The sequence below is a fragment of the Orycteropus afer genome, unplaced genomic scaffold, assembly GCF_000298275.1.
Source record: "Orycteropus afer afer isolate SDZICR_OR568_19922 unplaced genomic scaffold, OryAfe1.0 scaffold00362, whole genome shotgun sequence".
Classification (NCBI taxonomy): Eukaryota; Metazoa; Chordata; class Mammalia; order Tubulidentata; family Orycteropodidae; genus Orycteropus; species Orycteropus afer.
This window is the reverse complement of record NW_006921949.1, coordinates 3,375,274-3,398,235: the sequence shown is the minus strand read 5'-3', so window position 1 is coordinate 3,398,235 and position 22,962 is coordinate 3,375,274. Positions and strand designations below refer to the sequence as shown.

Here is a 22,962-nt window from a genome sequence, read left to right as displayed (position 1 = left end):
GGGTTTGAACCGCCAGCCTTCTAGTTAGCAGTCAAGTGCCTTAGGCACTATGCTACCAGAGCTCCTTCTCAGACTTGTTAGCAGGAATAAATCAGGTTAGGTATGAAAACTATGCTAAGACACAGGATCTAGCATTTATAAAGCATTCAAAATGCCTACAATTACCTCTTATTAACTAATCAGAGACTAGATTAATAACAAGCTACTAACATGCAAGTTAGAAAGTTGGAAAAATGCATTCTTTTGTATCAGAAATTATTTTCTATGAAAAATCATTCTAAAGTATCTTTAGAACTTGTTAAAATATATTTTTAAATATATGTTTAAGATATAGTTTAACACAAGTTAGGAATTCCCATTTATTTACAGTCATGGTGTCATCTGGAAGAAATGTGGGTTTAGATAACACTGAATCTCAAAAAGGTCCTCATTTTGCAGCTGTTACTATGCCAACTTGCTACCACCTGATGGCAGTGTACTATTAATAAATTGAGGGCATAATCTTAAGAAAAAAGCAAATCCCTAAAAATTACCAAATAAAAACCAAAATTTGAATTTCTTGTGCTCAACAGATATAAAAATTATTTCAATGACAAAAGGACTAACACTTCAAATTTGACAGTCATTTTGCATATTAAAATTTATCACACCATTCCCAAGAAATATAAAACTCAATTCTGTATTTTTATTAAAATGCTTGCCCATGCCATCTCATATTTCTAAATAAGTAACAAAAAAAGGATGGAAACAGTGGATTACAAAAGGTCACTAAAACTTTTTAAGTTATTTTGTCCAATTTTCTCTCTTCTTCATAAATTTAAATACCATCTCTTTACTAGAGAAATGTTCTAATGCAATTAGGGGAAAACTTTCTGACATATTGTACTGATTTCCAATGTATATGACAATCTTTTCCACCTCAGTTAAAATTTATGCTTTCATTTTGTCATCAGTAAGCCACTTGATGAAAATTTTAAGTATTATCAAACCTGCTGGAACTACGAGATCTTCTTGATGCATTATAACTTCTGGGTGGTGTTCTGGATTTTTTATCCTTCTTTCTTTTCTCATCTATCTCTTTGGATCTGTCCTTTTCTTTGTCCTGTTCTTTTTCCTTCTCTTTGTCTCGCTCCTTTTCATGCTCTTTTTCCCGCTCTCTCTCTCTGTCCTTTTCCTTGTCTTTTTCCCGATCCTTTTCACGTTCTTTATCACGGTCTTTATCTTTGTTTTTACCCCGTTCCTTTTCTTTTTCACGTTCCTTGTCCCTCTCTCTCTCTTTTTCCCTTTCCTTTTCTCTATCTTTTTCTTTCACTCTTTCCTTTTCCTTGATCTTTTCTCGAGTGTCTTTTCTCTTGTCCCTTTAAAAACAAACAAAAATAAATAAATTCGCAACTAAAATAATTCTACTTCTCCACCCCCAAAAAAGGATCTCCCTCCTTGCTTTCCTAAATGATTGCCAACATAAAGCAATCTGTAATGCCAACAGATTCCACACTTAAATTTCTACGTAACTCATGTATACATGAAGCTGTTAAATTAAACAATTACAGGCTTACTTGAATAGTTTGGAAGCCTCATGAGTGATACTAACAATCAGATTCAAAACAATGGCAACTAGTATGAATCCTAGATTAGTAATATAACCAGAAAACAGATTTTATTTCTCTCATTAGAAACCTAAACCACAACAGATTTTTAGCAAATGAAGTCAATGAAAAATTACCTTTAATCCCCCAAAACTTACCGTGAACGCGAACGACTCCTTGACTTCCGTCTCTCCCTCGATTTAGAGCGTTTTTTGTGTGGACTCTTAGATCTACGTCTATCTTTCTGTCTTGAACGTGATCTATTATGGGATCTACTCCTAAAGAAAAACAAATTGCTAGAACATCAAAATTTATTCCTAAAACTTCAATTTTTAAAAATTTAAGATGTCAACTTTCAAGTTAAGAATTTTAAACTTACCCAAACAGCATTTATCAATATTTTAAAATTCCTTTTGGCATTTTTTTTTTAACTTCAGTTAAACTATATTAACTACTTTTATTTATTGAAAACTTTACCAGACATTTCATTGTCCAGAACACAAAAATAAAACAAAGAATGAATTTATTTCCTATGTCAGATTCCTATTTCCAGATGTGGCTTTCTTTTGCTATCATATACTTCAAATCAGTAAAAATCTCTCCCAAAGACCAAGTTTTCATGTCATAAATTATCTCTAATTCAAATGAAAAGAACTTGACTTGCATGTAGTACAAATGCTTCTGATTATAGCTCATCTTGACAGGGTGGTTCAACAGCTTCTATAAATGGCTGTATACTATTTGTCATAACACACATTAAGAACGTAAAAGGAAGCACAGTACTAGTGACAGCACTAATGTGACAGGAAAATAAAAATCACTACTTGTGAGTTAAAGGTAGATATAATCAAATGTTGGGTTTGCAATGCCTTGCTTTTATGAGGATAAACTTTTATCACCAGAATTCTTACAGGAAAAAATAATTGCTATTCCAATTTTGAAATTCTCTAGTTCTCTTCTTTATCCCCTACACTGTTTTCATAATGCAATGTTTCATGATCAGGTTTCCTAGGAACTATTTATTACCATATAACAAAATGGACTGCACACAACTTGAATAACAAAGTAATTAGAGTCATTAGCTTTAGAGTCAGACAACCTAGCTCTGAATCTCAGCTCTGCCACACACCAGCTGTGAGAACCCAGACTACTTGCTTATCCTCTCTAAGCCCAAGTACCTTCATCTACAGAGTGGAGTAACAATCATACCTATAGCCCCCAATGCTGATGATGTACACTGCCTACCAGTCTCTGGCACAAAGTAAATGCTCAAAACTCTAAACACTATCATTATTATTATTAACAATTAATGTAAATATAAACTTTTGAACAATTTATTCCAATGAGGTAAATTAACTTCAAAAGTTCACTTTATACATAAAACTCATCTTGATAATTATGTTTTTATGAATTAAGTTAAAATTCAAATGTCTATAAAAGACAAAGAGAGAGAGAGTTAAAATGATCACGCCTGCAGTAGGCCGCTGTTGTCGTTAGGTGCCACTGAGTCGGATCCAACTCACAGTGACCCTACGTACAACAGAATGAAACAATGCCCCGTCCTGCGCCATTCTCACAATCACTGCTATGCACAAGCCCACTGCAGCAGCCACTATGTCAATCCATCTTAGTAACCAGAAAAATCTCCAGACAATTCTCAATTAATAATAAACTCTTGTTTTTTTAAACACAATTTTCAGTTAGCCAAAATATGGTTTCCAACAGCTAATTTTCAATTGAACTATTCATCATATGGTTATATGACTTTAAAGATTTGTCTTCATACCACATTTTTAATACAAGAAGATAACTGATACTACACACTGAAATCTTTAGTACACCATTTAAGGGACATAAGAATCAACTAGTAGGTATTAAGTATAAACTACAAAACTCAGAACATTTTTAGTCTATTTACTCGTACACACATAAAGGTATTCTTTTAAAGTGCCTTTGCTTCTATCTACCTAATAAAGTCTTAATATAACACTTCTCTTCCAGTTAACTGTGTTAAAAATAGAAATAAGGCTTCTGATTTCTTCAAACCAGTAAATTTCAATCTTTTTAAAAAATACATAATTTAAGCTTAATAAATATTAGTAAGAAAAAAGTAGATTCTTGATTAGCTGACATTACTTACCATACTATGGCTCCTCAGAGTTTGAAAATTATTACCCAAGAGTAATTATTCTATTTAATTTTGACATCAAATATTTTCATGTCTCTATCTCACCTGCTAATAGCCATCAAAGTTTTCTGCTTAAGAATGCTAAAAGCTTCAAGAGAAAATCTAATCCAATCAAAAATAAAGCTGATGTGAATTACTGTTAGTTGTTCTTCTTTTTGCATAATTTGCAAATTAAACTGTAAAAACAGGGCAACTTACCAATATGTTGACTCAAACTTCATTCAGTTGCTTCCCATTAAAACATTGTAAAAGGTCTTACAGTTCTTATATTGGTCTGTAAAAGCTACTTAACCTAAAATGTAACAATTATAGTACTACCCATCTTTTCTAATATTGTCTCTACAGAAAAAAAAGCATATCAAAATTTACCTAGACATGACAGAAACAGCTCTAGCCAAGGTCCCAGTGACAAAAAAAAAACCCTTCTTTCTTTCCTCTTTCCATAAGAAGGGGAAGGAATAGAGAAAGGATACAAAAGAGGGAAGGGACTCTAGAAGCATCCGAGGATGCTGATAAGGCAGAAAAAGATGGGCCTTTAAGAGCAAAAGTTCCTGCCAGTTCACACTTCTGCTAAGTCTACTGAGTCAGAGCCAAAGCAGAGGGCATCAACTCCCACTAGCAGGGGAGGGGAAGCCAAGAAAGGCATATCACTTCACTCCTCTCCCTACTCTGGGGGCTCCTTCATAGATGGTTCCAAGTCAAGATTTTTAAGCCAAATGTTTTTAGGTAAGAAATTCTGTTTTCCCTTTAAACTGAACTTGTCCTCTTTTCTATTTTGTTCATGAACCTAGTCAAGACCACAGGCATTTCTATGCCCTATGTATGAAAGTAGAAAATGCCAACCAAAACAAGATACATATATACATTCATATACAGCAAGGTTTGTAAAAGCTGGAAACTTTAAGAAGGAAACCTGTCAGAAGGAAAATTCAAATATTTTCCACTAAAAGTAGCAATAGAAAAGTGGTAAGACTGCACGCTCAAAGGTTGAAAGCTTGCAAGAGATAGAAAAACAAGGTAGTTCCATACAGCTTCAGCTCTCACAGGTTTCACTGTATCTTTTCCACTTTGACAAATAAGCCAATAACAAATAGCAAGTAATTTCTAATGCAGTATAGTTAGTTAGAGCTAAATGGAATTACTCCCATCAATAAAAACAATTCACAAAATTTCAGTTTTAACTGAAAAACCTCTCTCACCCTCTAACCCTTGGAAGAGGAAAAAAAATCCAAATACACTTAAGATTATAAAAATTTTATAGTACATAGCTGCATTATTCATTATAACTTCAAAAAACAAGTAAGACCATCAAAGAAACAATAATGTTAATTGTCAAGCTTCTGGTTTTTTCTAGTTTCAAAAAAATACTAAGGTGTAACAGATTTGAATCATGACTCATACTCAAAACAAAATGAGATTCAAATCACTGTTTTTTATTCTCAGAAAAGAAGTGGTAACCTTCTTAACCTCATTCTATATTTCCTTGTTCTCCTTAAGTCTCACCACATCCTGTCAACACATGGAAACAGTCATAGTCTAGGACCACTGCTGCTTCTGCACCACTTTCCTTCCTGCTTCTGTTACACTACCTGAACCTTATTCCTTGTACATGAAACAACTTCCTTCATTTGGTGCTGAAGAGGTCTTACTACAAGACCTTGAAAACCACATTCCAAAGGGGATTTTTCAAGCTAAGAATAACTGAGAAATATATACTGGTAAATAGCTAGAAGTACCAGAATCAAAAAAAGAATGTATTTTCTCATCTCATTCCTTCAATCTCCTTGATCATCACAGAAAAATGGACTAAAGCTGAGCTTGCTGATGAGGCTTAACATACAGCACCAAGGTTCCGTTCTTCCCTCACTTCAAACTCCTCTCTTATCCTCCAATAATCCCAAAAGTATGCATGCACACACACACAAGCTTTCCTTTCCTCCCTCTCTCTAGCCATCAGTACGAAGACGTGCACACACGTTAACAGGCAACCAGGAGTCAGTCACTATACACATTTTTAGGACCTACAGTGGCATAGTAGTTAAGCACTTGGCTGCTAAATGAAAGGTGGGCAATTAGAAACCACTAATCACTGAAGAAGAACGATTTAGCAGTCAGTTTCCATAAAGATTTATAGCTTTGGAAACCCTACAGAGCAGTTCTCTTCTGTCCCATAGGTATGCTATGAGTCAGGACTGGCTCGATGGCAGTAGACATACACATTTTTTAGAAGCTTCGGTAGCACAATGGTTAAGCATTTGGCTGCTAACCAAAAGGGTGGAGGTTCAAACCCACCAGGTGCCCCAAAGGAGAAAAATGTGGTAGTTTGCATCCATAAATATTTACAGCCTTGGAAATTCTATGGGACAGTTCTACTCTGAGCTATAGTGTTACTATGAGTCAGATTCAACTGGATAGCAATGGGTTTTATATACATTTTTACCTTTCAACCAAAGCCGCCTACACACCTTAAAGAAAACAAGAGAATTTTGTCAGTTTAGACACAACTGTAGGGGATTTCCAATTAGAATGGTGTTGCAAGTTTACAATACCATTTTGATACTCCCTTTGCATCAAACAAAAAGCAGTGACAGATAAGAGAGAAAATATTAAAGGGAGAGAGCTAAACTCAAAAATAGGGTAACCAGAAACAGTGTAAGCACGATAGTTGGCACTAAAGCTGCAAGTTACTTCCGGGTTTTAGGTCCAAAAGTGAGCAGAGAAGGCTCTTATCTCTAGAACTATGAAGGACTTAAAGTGCACTACTTGACACATGGTACTGGAGACAGGAAATTGTTTGAAACGAAGAGTTGAGATGGGATTCCCAGCCCTTGAGTGAACTCTGGGGGGGAAAAAAAATAAAAAAGCTGCAACTTCAGCATTGTCACCAACTATGTCCCCATTTCTCAATATGAAGAACGAAAACCATTTCAGACAATTCCATATAAAGACTGGTTTACTCTTAGAAAAATCAGGAACAGATTATCTTTAGAAAGAATGCGAACTTCTACACCTGAAAATTAAGTCAATATATTAAACATCAACTTATACAGATTCTCATTCTTAACTACAGTATTGTAACATTATTTAACAGTAAACCACACTTTTAAGAAAAACCTGCTAAAAAGTCTAAATTTTCATTTTTGAGAAAAGCACAGAAAATATCAACCATTTTAAATACAAAACTGCAAAAATTTAAAACATGATGCTAGAAATCCTCACCTGTGTTTGGATTGTGATCTTTTCCTTCTAGAATGGGATTTTGAACTAGACCTGGATTTTGAACGACTGTGGGAACGAGATCGACCGCCTTTTCTTTCATTGCTCTTTCCAGACTCTGAGAGGAAAAAACCACTTTGCAGTGTAAGCTCAGAACAATTAAAGATCCCAGTTAATAATCAGGCACAAGTGGAATGTACCACATATAGTGCAAGGGGCCTACTCTCTGTACATCCTCCTCCTGTGCAATTATCCTTCAGAAACATCCAAGAAAGTCATTGCATAAACTCGTTGAGTGCAGCCACCCTGCAGCAGTACATATAAACCACATGATTATAAACAGCTGTTCGTAATATTTTGTTGCTGCCATAATGAACGATTATAACATGTCTGTAATTCCTATGACAGTGATTTTAAGTCCTTTTGTCATTTATTTTGCTAGAGTTGAAGCTTAAATTCTGAGTGTCAATGTAAAACTTTGCTCAAATATAAACCACCTAGATGTTTTTAGATTCAATTTTTTAAATTGTTTTGGTTAGCAACACAAAAGTTTGAATAGGTGTTCCCTTATATTGCTAAAACAGAATATCTGGGTTTTTGTTTTTTTTTTCCCCCTATGAATCATGGGCTCTGTTTCTATTTTTAAAAGTAAAGCTTTGAAGAAAAGTGGAATCTGCATAACCATAATACTTCAAATATATTTACTTTTGAGTTTCATAATAACATTTGTATTTTGTTTCAAGCAAATTAATTTTGAGCACTTATTTTGCTATTAAAATATAAAGAGCTGATTAATTCAGGCTGAAGTGCCTCAATCCAGCACTATGGGAAAAGACAATGTCTGTGCTAACTAGTTCTCTGATACTAATTAGTCACTTACTCTTTCCTGAGTTTCAGTGTTCTTTATAAAATAAAGGGACTGAACAAGACAATTTCTAAAATTCTTTCCAGTTCTAAGCTTCTATGATCTTTAACCTATGACCTATATAACAACTCTGTGGCCTTACCTGGTTCAATAGCTGCCGAGATAAATGACTGAGCCTCTCGCACTCGCTTCATAACTTCTTCTAACTCCTTAGCTGCAGCCTGAGGTGTCATCTCAGGGGGTTTTACTATTGCATTGTTGGAGTGATTTATTCTAAATTAAAAATATTAGCATATCACAAATACACACCATATTTAATAAAACATGAAACAATTAAACGTTTCTATGAAGTGCATTTTTATAAACTTGATAGTATTTTGAACTTCAAATACAGAATACCCAAAAACAACTCCAAAACCACAACCAAGCACCCATTTCCACCTCCCATTGTCTCTCACTAACAGGCCTAAGGGGGGAAAAAAAAGTGAACCTTGGCTGACTTCTCAAATAGACCAAAGCAAGTGCTTTTCCATATATCTATAACAAATCAAAGTCTTGACATCAACATTGAAATAAATCATTTCTATTTCTAAACTACAAGATTTCCTTAACAGTGTCTGCACCTTGGAAAAATGATGGGTAAGCCACATATTATATGCACCATTTTAATCAACCGTGGCCCAAAGCAGAGTTAGACACACCACTGAATGAAGAAGGCAGATGATAAAACTCTTCCCATGCTAGGTAAGAGCAGCTTCTCTGATGTACATAAATAAACTTGGTGCGTCTCATTTTACCCATGCCACATTGAGAGGATCCACTAAGAACACTTATCATTTAATATAAAAATCCTTATCAAACTATTTAACTAAGGCAATTATCTATATGAAATTCAGACAAAATTATGTTTGCCTCAATAATCTAAGTGGAATAAAATTTCTGGTTCTGAGTATCTGGAAGACTACATAAATTTTTCATTTTGTACATAAGAATGTTAGCAAACCTTAAAACTCAAAACATTTGATTTAAATCATTTATATGTACTTATATTATTTTCTTCCTGGGGTTCTGAATTTATCAAAGTTCTTATGGTTCAATTTCAACCCACACGTTAAATGGTACATTAGACTAAAGTCACAATGCAAAACAACCTATCTTGCTATGGAAAGATAACCTACAATTATTATGTAGGGTATATAAATAATACATTATGATTAAGTTAGACCTTATAAAAGAGAAAATAAATGTCTTCCAATACAACTTTAGGAATTTAAATGCTAAAATGGTAAGCATCTCAGGCACTTCATTTATACTTAACACAAAGTCTTCCTTTCCACAAACTGCCAATTACTATTAAAAAGAGGAGGGGAAAAAAAAGCCTTCGTTACATCAAAATTACTTAGTATTTTTTCAAAACTATAAAACTTCTTTGTTTAGGGTTTCTTACTTCAGTGGCCTGTCTCCAAACATAACTCCATTAAAAGCAAGGGCCCTTGGTACAGAATTTTGGTCTGCAAATTCCACAAAAGCAAATCGAGTTGGCTGAGTCTCATCACCTGCCATCCGTACAAACTTCACTTCTCCAACTTGTTTAAAAAATTCAAGTAGCTGATCAGCTGTCGTCGTCTAAGGAAACAAAGTGACAATTTAGTAAGTTATATTTCTTTCAAAAAATCAGGTAAATGTTACTTCCACAACTAGTAAGATTTTTAAGAGGAAAAATAATGAGCTACTACCACTCATTTTCTTCTTAGTTACCTGAGAATTCAAATTTCCAACATAGACTGTTCTCCTAATTTCATCAATTTTAGAAGGATCCACATTTCCCATAAGTGGTGGCTGTGGTATCTCTCCAAGTGTTGCAATGTTGGGGTCTAGTGCTGCTGCTGGTATAGCTCCCAAACTGCTTAGTGAAACACCAAGCTATAAAAAAATAAATAAATAAATAATATATTTTCTATTACTGTTAAAAATCAGCATTCTCTAATCTTCAACTTATCAACTAACACAACAAGAACAGCAGGAACGTATAGATTCCTAACTTTAAGTTATTTATGTAAGACATATATACAATGTCTGAATTATTAAGAAAGCAAGGTCACATCAGTTTTGAATGTACATCTATTCCTCACTAATCAACTATCTTGTTATCTGGCATTTCACATTTATAACAACTTTGACAAAATTCTCAGGCAGTGTGCCTCTGATGGTACAGGCCTCTTGCAGGGCTGTGGCCAGGCCCAGGGTGCCATGAACGGGCCACCCAAAACCATATACTGGAGGCCCCAGCAACCACCAGGCCACATGAGAGATGCTGGCCAACTGCCTGCAGGACACCTTCTCCCATTCATCTGTAATGTCTAGGTCCTGCCACAGAGGGCAGAAGGCAACAGGAGGATGATGTGAGAAGGCAGGAAGGCAGAGAGGCAAGCTGAGGGGTGAAAGGTACTGGGGAGGTCTGTGGGGAGAGGCAGGAAAGTAGGTAGAGGGGAAGAAGCCACATACGGCTCCAGGGCCAGGGCAATCAGAGGACTAACAGGGTCACCATCCAAGGCAGGCACCAGCAGGCACAGGCAACACCTGACTACTGTCACCACCACTATCCACAAACCCTGTGAGCAGGAACAGAATCCTTGTCAAACACCCCAATTCTTACATAATGCCAATTTCACATAATGAACTGGTCTCTGAAACCTAGCCATGTTGATAATTAGGAGTAAGTGTTAATTGGAAACAGATTTCTTAACTGTCTGGGTATTTTAACCACTTTTAAACTTAACACTACAAATGTGCCATGGTCATTCAACACTGATTATATGAGTTCCTAATAGTCAATAATAATCATAGCTGCTGATTTTTGCTGGGCTATTAATATGGGGGCTATTGCTCCCCATATTAACCCTAAGAGACAGGTATTACTATAATGCCAATTTCACAGATAAAGAGAAAGACTTTGAGAAGTGAAATAATTTGCTTTAAGGCTACTCAGCTACCAAGTGGTAAAGGCAGGGTACACCAGGACAAATTAAAATATAAATATTGGCAAAGTTTACCTAAGGTAAGAAATCTAAAATATAAGCCCTAACTTACACGACAGTAGGAGAATGATAAAACTCTTTGAATGTTCTTCCATAATATTACTAAATTCAGTTTTCAGTTCAAGCATACAGAACACATTATTTTTAGCAAAGATTAACTAGAAAGATCTCTGGATTTGAAAATGGGAAAAATTTCAAAACAAAAAGATCTTTCAAGGAAAAGAAACATACCACTCCTTTCATTTCCACTCATGTTATTCAAGAAAAATGAGTATTTTTTTTTGCCTATGTGTGCAAAAAAACTCACTGCGACCCCTCCCTGGATTTCTGAGGTGGTGTCACTACAGAAGTAGATCGCCCAATCTTCCTTCCAAGGAGTGGCTGGTGGGTTCGAACTGTTTGCCTTCTGGTTAGCAGCCAAATGCCTTACGCACTAAGCCAGCAGAGCTTGGGCAATCTACTTCTGTAGTGATACCGCCTCGGAAACCCAAGGAGGGGTGGCTATGAGTTGGGATCAACTTGACAGCAGTTGAGCTTGTTGTTGTTGTTGTTATGTGCCGTCAAGTCGGCCCAACTCATAGCGACCCCTCCTTGGGTTTCCGAGGCAGTATCACTACAGAAGTAGGATTGCCCAACCTTCCTACCAAGGAGTGGCTGGGTTTGAACTGCCAGCCGTCTGGTTAGCAGGCAAGTGTCTTAGCCACTATGCTACCAGAGCAGTGAGCTTGGTTTCTTTAAAACTATGTGCAAAAAGCAGCTCTCTCTGGTGGCACAGTGGATATGGCATTTGGAGCTAACCAGTTCGAAACCACCAGCTGCTTCATGGAAGGAAGATGAAGCAATGTAATTTAGTAAAGATTTACAGCCTTGGAAACCCAATGGGGGTGTCACTATGAGTTGGAATCGACTCAATGGCAGTAGGTTTGTTTTTTTTGGTTTATATGTGCAAACATTATAAAACTACTAAGATTTAATAACTTAAGTGATGATACTACATAAAGGTGAAAACATAAGTTTATGAAACCAATTTCACTTACCTATGTCATAGTAGCCAGTATATTTTTAAAACATGTCAAATCATGTTATACTCCTGCTTAAAATCAACTGATAGCTTTCAATTAACTTTAGAATAAAACTGGAACTCCTTCCATGGCTTAAAAAAACCTACATAATTAGTGACCTTCCTATCTCTTCAATCGCATCTCAAAATAGACACTACTTTCTCCCTGTCATCTACTATGCTTTAGCCACACTGACCACCATTCTGCTTCTTGAATGCAAGTTTTTCCCACTTTATAGCTTTCTATTTGGTGTTCCTTCTGCTTAGAAAGCTTTGCCTCCAGCTTCTGTCCAGTGAATCCTTGAAGTGTCAGGTAAATTATCACCTCCAAGAGGCTTTCCCTGACCTTATTTAAAGCCTGATTTATTCTCTACCACATCATTTACTCTTTAGCAGATCACTCTTTTTTTTTTTTCCTTCATAATTATTTATTATCATCTGTGGTACCTGACTACTGACAGATTTATTGCTTACTACCTCCATTTCACTGCTAACCACAAGGCTGGTGATTCAAATCCACTAGCCACTCCTCAAAAAGAAGGTTGGGCATCTACTTCCGGAGTGATATTGCCTCGGAAACCCAAGGAGGAGTCGCTATGAGTCGGGTCCAACTTGATGGCACATAACAACAACAACCACCAACACCATTTCAAGATATCAGAAAGTTGTGGAAATATCTTAGTTAAAAATGGGTGAGATATCTCTATGAGTCAAGTCTACCACCCTCTAAGTCTACCCTTTCTCCACGTGTTGCTTCTTAATTATACCTTCTCTCCACCTTGTCTTCTATATATATAGTCTAAAGTACTTAGGGGAGCTCTGGTAGCGTAGTGCCTAAGGCACTTGACTGATAGCCAGAAGGCTGGCGGTTCAAACCCACTAGCCACTCCTCAGAAGGAAGGTTGGGCAATCTACTTCTGTAGTGATACCGCCCTGGAAACCCAAGGAGGGGTCGCTATGAGTTAGGTCTGACTTGACGGTACATAACAACAACAAGGTACTTAGATGACTGAGGATCACATCATAATGTTTTTTTTCAACTGTAAGAGAATTATCACACACAGTTAAGATAAATCACAAATATAATTCTTAATTGTTTATGACCTTTGCGTGAATTTAAAACATTAAATAGTCCTTTCCAGGTATTTCCTGGTGTCAATCTCTCTGACCTGTATACTTCTCTACTGAATGATACACAGATTTGAAAAGAGCTTTTCCAAATTATCTCGTGCAATCCCTTTTTTAAAAAATGTTAAAGACTACTTAGTTCCTTTTTAGAAACTCTTTCCCATCTCTCTTCTACATCATTCTTCTATACCTGTGTTGTCCAATACGGCAGTTACTAGTCACATATGGTTATTTCAATTTAAATTCATTAAAATTAATTACATTTAAAATTCAGTTCCCTCAGTCACATTAGCCATATTTCAAGTACTCAATAGCTACATGAGTCTACTGGCTACCATGTTAGACAGCACAGATATAGACATTTGCATCATTGCAGAAAGTTCTACTGGACAGGGCCACTATGTAATGATAAAATCATTGTTCTTACCTTAGTGTTTCTTCTAGCCCCAGCCCAAGAAAATGTATTTAGTCTCCCTTTCAGTTTCTCATGTATAAACAGACTATGTAGATTCCAAACATGACACTTTTGCATTCTGACATAAAAGCCCCCGCCTCTCCAAGGAGGTGGCTTTTAAATAGAAATCTACATGAAACAGTGAACTTTTTTAATGTGTGGAAATGAATGATTTAGGCAGAAGGAATAAATGCAAAAGCCAAAGGCAGAAATATGCTGGGCACATCCAAGAAACAACACACTCAATATGGCTGAAGTACAATGAGCCAAGGAAATAAGAGGTAGAAAAAAAAGGGTCAGAGGTAACCAGGCACCAGTTCAATGGGCTACCTACCTACTATTTTCTAATTTAAGTTTTATAGCACTTAAACTAGATAGTCTTCAGCTGAATCAAGAGAAGTTATTTTCTCTCAAGACAACAAAGTAAATAATAAAGAGTTTATGTCACTGCCATGAACTCTAAGAATTTTCAAGACAGCAAGTTATTTTCTAGAGAAACGGAAAAAATGTGATGATCCTGGATAAGAATTAGTTATGTTAAAATACACCAAAATAGACTAAAATTTCCAGAAAAGTCCTACTCAAATGATGAGATACTCAACTTAAAAGGTCTCCGACAGAACACTGTTGTATGAAAATTAAAAGGCTTAAATTTTGCTCTTCAAAGTTTCAGAAATCACTTTTATTGCTTGTATAAATTAACAACAATCATACAGCTTATGCAACAACCTCCATCTATCTAGATTTAACTTTCAATTAGGGTGATTTTTGTATTTTGCTTTGTGTTTGCTTTTTTGAGAAGAAAAATGGTCTTTTAAAAAAATATGACCAGAATCTTTCATACAAAAATACAAAGGTCCTAATAACAGTAAAACTTTTTTTTTTTTTTTTACCTTTCATTTCCACTTTGAGATCACAAAGGAAGCATTAAATTATTAATTCCTCTTAGTTAATAAAAATATATTTTGCCTATGTCTTCACCTTATTATGGGAGCTCTGGTGGCATAATGCCTAAGGCATTTGACTGCTAACCAGAAGGCTGACGGTTCAAACCCACCAGCCACTCCTCCGAAGAAAGGTTGGGCAATCTACTTCCATATAGATACCGCCTTGGAAACCCAAGGAGAGGTCACTATGAGTCGGATTCGACTCGACAGCAGTTGAATTTGCTCCCCCTCCCACCTTACCATATTTTCTCAATGCCAGATAATGCCTTTCTGGTTTTTTTCCTATTGTCAAGACTGTGGATCATTCCTGTCTTTTAGATGGATTCAGTCCTCATGAATGGAGAAATCCAGTTTCATAGACACTCCACTTCCCCATATTATCTAAAATGCTGAGTTTCAATAACTGATTTTCTAACGAATCATCTATTTGAGTTCTCAAATGGAAATGAATACTCAATTGCTTCATGAGTTACTCAAAAAGAGAGCTTAAGTCAGTGGCAACTGGGGGGAAATGTTCTCCATTTTTTAAAAATAGATCCAAAATGGAAATCATTTTTTAAGATCTTTATTCAACTGATTACACAGTTAAATATTTGCCCCTTTTATAACAGGGCTTACAGTACTCACCGTAGTCAAGGGATTTGGGGTTGGTATGGGAAGCAACCCTGCACCAGGCATCAGACTTGTCATGGTTGGAGCAGGAGCCAGTAAAGAAAGGGCTTTGGATTCCTCTGGGATTTTACCTGCAGAGGCAAATTCCAAACATTATAGAAAGCAGAAACACCACATAAACTTTATGCTATGATTTTACAATTACCCTTGCTCTTAAAAAAAAAAAATAATAAATGAATCTATCTATCAGATCCATATAAAGAAACAAATAAGAACTTAAGTCTTTCCTTTTATCCTGCTCTACTAGGAAAAATAAAAAGTGAGCAAAACTTCAAAGACTAACAATCTCATTAATGGAATATTATTTTAAAAATTGAATAATGTAGACAATTATTTAACACTTTGAGCTATGGGTCACCTGTACTGGAAACTTAATGTTCATGAACCAAACGATATCAAGCATGGACGCTTTCCCAGGACGGTGTTTTCGCGGTGATCGAAAGTTGTGTTACACATGACAACCGTTCGTGTTGGCTGCATCACTAATAGCACACAGAACATCAGATACAGAAAAGAAGAACATTTTTTAAAGTTTAATCCCCAGAAATGGCAAATAACCAAATTAGTCAAAAAAAAGAAAAAGAAAAAACAAATATGTGCGAATTGAAATTTGTTCCTTAATGAGTGCCCTACTCTGCTACTGAAACTACCGACTTGTGATGCAAACAATTTTGGTAACCCTCCAAAGGAATCCATTTAATTTTAGTAAACAGAAGAAAAACAAAAATCTACATCTTGAATCACCTTCAATTTAAAAGGAAGACTATACACATTTAGTTAATAAGGCACCTCACCAGTAACATAACAGATGCCTAAAAGGATCTATTCCTGAAGAGTATGTCTTGGGAAACTGCTAAAATTTTTCAGAACAAAAAAAAAGGGTTCCTAATCTCAGGTACCTTCTTAATAGATCTAACTTATGTATACTTATCTAATGAGAGATGTTTGATCCCTAAATGTTTTATGTTTATAAACATTTTAACTGCTAGTAACAATAACAGTAACACTAAAATAATCTTAAGACACTTGGAAGAAAAAAAACCCTACAACCTAAAAAATGAAAGATATACTCTGAAATAAGTACATCAACAGTTTGCCATATTTAGTCACTGAATTCTAATCAATTAATTTTGATAAGGACTACAACTTTCACATATTTTTCCTGGTCAAATATCTTACCCGAGAAAAAGTATTTCTTGAAAAACTGACTACACATATTTTAGAGCAACTATTTATATGGTATATGGCTACACATTTCCATTAAGGGTTCTCTAAAAGTAATTTAAAACACAGCGTACAAAATCACTCTCAACTGTACACACCATATGGAGTATTGCTAGATTTTAATGGTAAAATTTCTATTTAAGACCACCAGATGTGCAGGGTTAAACCTCAAAATAGTATTATCTGACTATATCTCTAACCATGGACTGAATTCAAGATAGATTTTATTTTAAACTTGCTTTAAGTAATGGTTAAGCCTTATTTATCAGAACAGAAAAATTAGTTTATTAGCCTTAGCAAATGTGTTTTTCTGAGTTTTGCAACATCTAAGTCTATACTATTTTAATTTACTAATTTCAAAAAACAAAGTTACTTTATTATTTCAGTGTAAATTCTACACAAGCACAGATTTTTGTTTTAACATGCATAAAGATAAACAGAAGGTAGGGTAGACCTTACTGAAGACATCAAAATAACAGTAACTTATGTTTAATTAGTTACTAATGTTACCACACATATCTATATATACCTATGTACACTATACTATTTATGTTGATATCAGAACTGATCATCCATTATAAAGAAGTATTCTTTTATAAGTAACACATTTGCAAAACCAGATTACATCTTGATAAACCAGCTGAGGTCCTCAGGTTCATACCCTATGCTTTACTACCCTAATTTATGTTCCTAAGAGTTCCAATCTAGTAACGCTGTAAATTTAATATTACTTGATAATTAATAAGCAAAACTATCTATAGAGGAAACAAAAGGGGTATTCAACACAGGCCAAAAATTGGTAACAGTATTATTTCATCTATCACTTAAATATCAGGTTGTTTGCCTCTCATGGTGGTAATAAACTGTTAAATCTAGGCTAACTGTAAGCACAGTAATACTTTTTTTCTTATTCCAATTACCATTAAAGATACTTCAAGAAAGAAAAAAGTTCATTTCCAAAAGAATTCTATCAAATTTATCTCCAAATACTATCTATCAACGTATTATAAAGCAAATAAGCACTTAGTATTTTTCCCAAACTATATTCCTCAAAGACAACTTAGAGAAAAAAACTACATCTCTCAGTATGAAAGTACTAGTCTGAATCTCAGAATCCATTTAGAAACCAGCAGCCTCTAAAATTTGTCAATAAAAAGTTCAAGCAAACAGAAAAACACACACACAAATAATTAACAGCTTCTCAAATATCCATTCCCCAAGTAAGCAGCTAAACATCTTCATAAATTAAGGAAATAAGTTCTTGTCTATAATAAAAATAAAAATCTCTTTTTCCCTAACCCTCAGACTATTATATGAAATTTTCTTATTTTCCTTGATAATTGTATATATCTAAAATTCTAGGGGAAAGTATAAAAATTAGGAGCTATTTTGTTTATTTTTATGACAGATGCAAAAAACTGCAAAAATGTTTCAATGATATCACAAAAAGTGTTCCTAAGATTCTTACCAGTGTTTTAGTGTTTCAAGAACAAAATGTACCTGATCAGTCTATAAACACCAAAAGACTGACACTGAGCTTCACAACAATGTATTCTAATTTTCTGCATGAAAATTTATTTTATCTTAAGGTTGTGCTCTGCTGATCATCTCCCAATATAATTTGCAACACAATGTTATGAACCTTTAATGGAATATCATTTATATAGAACTGGAAAACCAGCTCACAAGTTAAAGTGAAAGAGATTTAACAAAACAAAAACAAAAACAAAAACAAAAAAAGGGGGGGGGGACAAAATAAAGAAAAAGAAATGAAATTAAAGTAAAACAATAAAAAACAGAGACAGGGCGTCCATCTTCTGCGGTTCAGACTCCGATCTCATTTCCCCAATGAAGGTTTCACTTGACGGCAGGTTTAGTGGCATGGCAAACAATGCCTAACTCAGGCAAGTGTAACAGGTCTGCCTTGGCCAGTCTAGTCATCTAATAATGCACAAATATCACATAGAGAAAACATACAAAACCAAATTAATAGTCAAAATCCATCTACCAGAAAATGTGGACATAAAGTTATGATTGATGATTAGGCTGACACCCTTGTTATGTTTGACCTTATTTTTCCCTAAGTGTTAACATTTATAAAAAGAAATCTGAGATGCACGCAACAACAACAAAAAAAAGAGGTCACATCTGGACGAGTATAATGAAAGTATATTTTATTTTGAAATGGTATGTTTAGTTAACAATAGTTAATGCTTAATATGTATGAAACCATTACACGTCAAACATTACTTTCACAGTTTAAGATTTTCTCACATTACTATCTGCACTGAAAAACAAGCAAATTGAAAGAAACTAGAAACACTTTTCTTGAACCTTAATTCTGTAGTATTCTCATTTCTGTCAATGGTATTTCTACAGCATCAAAAAAAGGTAATGCAGTCAGTGAAGTTAACAAAAGACTGCTTACAGCAACACACTATATCTCTTCTTATAGAACTTATTCATTCCACTGGAACACTTTGCTTTTAGTTTATTTCAAACTCACTTTGCTATCTTTTTACAATGCATTATTTCTTTGCTTGCAGTGCATAATCAGATTTTTATCAGCTCATTGTGAAATTCTTCAGGTTCCACAAATTCACCTGTTCCATTTAGTTCAACTAATGAAAAATATGTATCTGAATGTTTTTCTAATGCCAATTATTTTATAGTTCTAAAATACATACTTACTTGTAACTAAACTTTAATAAAAATATACTTAGATTTTGTTGCTAAATAGTAATGCTAAAAATACTACAATGGGTAACTAAATGTGCATTGTATTCATTACTATCAAACAAATGAAAAAGATACCTACATGCCCATAACCTTGTACATTTATGACAAATTAAGGTCAGGGCTTCCCCTATATATATATATGAAACATTCAGCGAAGTTTCAACAAAGCAAAATTGATAAATTCTTCCTTCTAACTTAGGAGTTAATGTAATACAAAATCCTGTACTGTTGGTGGTATATGTAATTAATTCCCTGATTAATTATTGTTTTCTGATAATAATTAATTTCCAGTTTAATAAATCCTCCACCTGATTTCTTTTTTCCCATGCAGTTTACTTGATAAGAAATTTCACTACAAGGCATGAAGAACTAAACCATTAATTAGGTCCTTTCCTACTTCACTCTACAGTTAAGGGCTTACTTCTCCCATACAGAATAGCAAAATACATATTTAGAAAATAATTAACTTTAATCTGTTTTTACTCTCTCTATCCCACCCCATCCCCAAGAAAGTGAAACTTTCCAATTTACCTGAAAAACCTAGAATGTCTTATTCTAGAACATCAAAAACACCTGAATAATACTCTGATTTTAATGTTTTTGACATTCCAGAATAGGCATTCTGAAATAAGCATAAAACCTTGAAAGTGTAGCAAACTGTTCATTATATATATTAAGTTACTTTAAATGTTAACCTAGTCTCTAAAAAAGTTTTTTTTGGGGGGGTAGGAGGACATGAAATCTCATTAAATTGCTTCAAGTAAACTTTCATGTTGTAAATGTTACCACCATCCACCAGAGAAAATATAATTTAAAAATATTTAAATTACAATAACCCAACTCTAAAATCCATTTACTACACATGCCATAGTCAGTGATCTGAATAAAAGTTAATTACACACCAGAACTGTCAAATTCAGCACAGCTTATTATCTGTGACTCTGTAAATAGAAGTTACTAAAAAATAAATGTTAATAATTATTAGCTCTTAAAGCAATTTAAATAATAAAATTTAGCTTAGTTTCCTATCTTTGATAACTATTTCCTTGATGGGAAGCTTTGGAAAACTGCTGCCTATGATCTTTTCTAATTACAAAAAAAGTGAAAGAGAAGTCTAGTTGCATAGCAAACAATTATATTAAATATGAAATAATGGTTTCACAGTAACTATTAAGATAAATTATCTTAAGAGGATCTGAAGTTTAAATTATAATATTTATAATTTATAATTACATTTCTTATAAACAAACAGCATCATTTAACTCTAAACTGTGTACATTGTTTTTATATATTCAATATTAATATTGTGTACACAAGGAAAAGTGCTTACATTTTTATGCATTTAAAGTAATTTCCTTTCCTAACTTTAATATTTTTCAGTATAAGAACGTTTTCTTTACAACTTGGAAAAAACAAAAAGCTTTCTTTTCTAACTTGCAATATACTACAGAAAGCCAAAGAAAACCAGAGAAGCCAAGTAATTTATTAACATTTTTAAATATTTAGCTGTAAAACCTCAAACATATCTAAGTAATAAATTAATGACTAGTACATAAAGTAAAAATCCTTTCCTTCTCCAAATTTCACTCTTGCTTAACACACACTAACAAATATTATCTACTGGCCAATTTCTTGGAAAGCCAAAAGTAAGTAACACATAGTACTGAGATCAAAACAAGAGGAAAAATATGAGAGATACTAACCTTCTGCACAAGGAACAACTATCAGAGCTCTGTCAATAAAAACCGTGTTAGTTAGATGCTGGGCCACACCAACACTTGATGGATCACGAAACTTAACATAACATACTTTGGAGGAAAAAGCAAGAGGTGCGTTGCTGCAAGATACAAAGAAAAACAAATGAACAAAATAAATGTTTGGTTTTCTCATTTCCTTTAAAATTTTTTTTCTTACAACTTTACATAATCTTGCATAATCAAGACAATAAATTTTTGCTGCTAAGGATCATTAAGACATGAAATAGAAAAACAATGTCATTTAATTTCAAAGATGGAAGGTAACCTAGGCAGGTCAATAGCCTTATTTGTAAGATTTGAAACTTAATCAATTCTTAATTTGCATGAAATATGAAAACAGGTGATTTGACCCAAAGATATTTGAGCTAATGTATCACCATAAAAAGGCAAAATCCCTTTATAAAAGCCCAAATTCTAAAGACTTTAAATTTCCTAACCACTTCTAACCCTTTCTATTGTGATTCCCTGGCATTTAAATTACCACAGACCTCACCACAACAGTCATAGAAACAATCTGATAATAAGAATTTAAAAATCAAGGCCTTTTGAAAATGGAGGAACAGGAAGACAATCGACACAGACCTTCTTCAACAAAGAAAAGAAAAAACAACTGACAAAGATATAGAAGATAATCCTGGAGCCCTGAGCTCTGAAAGGAAAGATGAAGAAGCAGATTAGGCACCAACCAGCAGAAAAACCTGAATGAAAACAGTGAGTACAGAAACAGTAGGAGCTGTGGACTGTGAGCTACTCTGACGGGACTAACAGCCTGAATATTTCCAAGTGGTGCTGGGACCTGAGAATTGACCTAAAGATCAACCCTGGTGACCAAGGGCTGCAGGGACAACTGAGCTGGTGGCCTATGACTAAGGGAAACAGCAAGGAGGGATACTACCTGAGCTGTTGACTTTCTGCTGTCCAGAAGGTGCACCCATTTTGGTTGTTTACACGTGATACCCATTTTGAATGTTTACAAGTGGCAGCCACTTAGGATATTTAAAGTGACCAAGGGCGCAGCCAATTTGAATCTTTACGAATGGGAACCATTTTATATTTTACAGTGGTAGCATTTTCATTAGGATTCAGGGACCTAAGAATAGGCTGTTTGCCAAGGTCGGCAGGGACATGCGAGAGGCTGACAACAGGAAAGGAGACAGATGGGGAGTGCAGAAGTGCTGTCAACTACCTAATAGAGAAGCACAGTACCCTGCTTGCGTAGATAACATACAAAAAAAAAAAAAAAGTCGAAAATCGTGGACAAGTCACTCCAACATAAAGTCACCAATTAAATATAACCACAAAAACGTCACAAAACTTCGGAGACAACAGAGCATCACAGTCCACACAAACAAGCAAGATAAAGCGGGAGAAACGGGGGAACAGAACACAGACCCAAAACACATCCCTGAGGAAGATGCAGCATTGGAATTCCCTGATAAGAAATTTAAAAGAATTATATTTAGGTATCTTCAATGAACTGAGGGACAGATCAAGGAAAACACAGAGAAAACCCTAGAACAATTTCAAAAGACAGTAAGAACAAAATGACAAAATAAATGAAAAATTAGAAATGATACAAAATCTACACACAGAAATCCAGAAGATTAATAATAAATTTTCAGAAATAGGTAAGACATTGAATAGGCAAAGGAGCAGACTTGAATCAATGGAAGACAGAATTAGGGAGACTGACAGCAAATACCAGAACACGTCTTTGTTGTTGTTGTTCTTAGGTGCATCAAGTCGTTTCTGACTCATAGCGACCCCATGCACAGCAGAAAAGAAACACTGCCTGATCCCGCGCCAGCTCCATGATCCCTGCTACACTTGAGCCCATCATCGAAGCCACCGTGTCAATCCATCTCATTGAAGGCCTCCCCCTCTTACATTGACCCTCTACCTTACCAAGCATGACATCCTTCTCCAAGGAATGGTTCCTTCTGACAACATGACCAAAATAGGTGAGATGAAGTCTGGCCATTCTCGCTTCCAAGGAGCATTTTGGCTGCACTTCCTCCAGGACAGATCTGTTAGTTCCCTTAGCAGTCCATGGTACCTTCAGCATTCTTCACCAGCACCACAACTCAA

General features: G+C 34.8%; 1 protein-coding gene across 1 annotated transcript in view; it reads right to left on the bottom strand.

Moving 5' to 3' along the window:
- SREK1 (splicing regulatory glutamic acid and lysine rich protein 1) overlaps positions 1-22,962 on the bottom strand; it is a 59,735-nt gene that overhangs the window by 14,708 nt on the left and 22,065 nt on the right. The window contains exons 2-9 of the mRNA XM_007952873.2: positions 20,821-20,954; positions 15,110-15,225; positions 9,614-9,778; positions 9,303-9,481; positions 7,998-8,128; positions 6,994-7,108; positions 1,745-1,864; positions 990-1,358 (exon numbers count right to left, since the gene is read on the bottom strand). Coding sequence (XP_007951064.1) covers positions 990-1,358; positions 1,745-1,864; positions 6,994-7,108; positions 7,998-8,128; positions 9,303-9,481; positions 9,614-9,778; positions 15,110-15,225; positions 20,821-20,954 — 1,329 coding nt within the window. The remainder of the gene's footprint in view (positions 1-989; positions 1,359-1,744; positions 1,865-6,993; positions 7,109-7,997; positions 8,129-9,302; positions 9,482-9,613; positions 9,779-15,109; positions 15,226-20,820; positions 20,955-22,962) is intronic.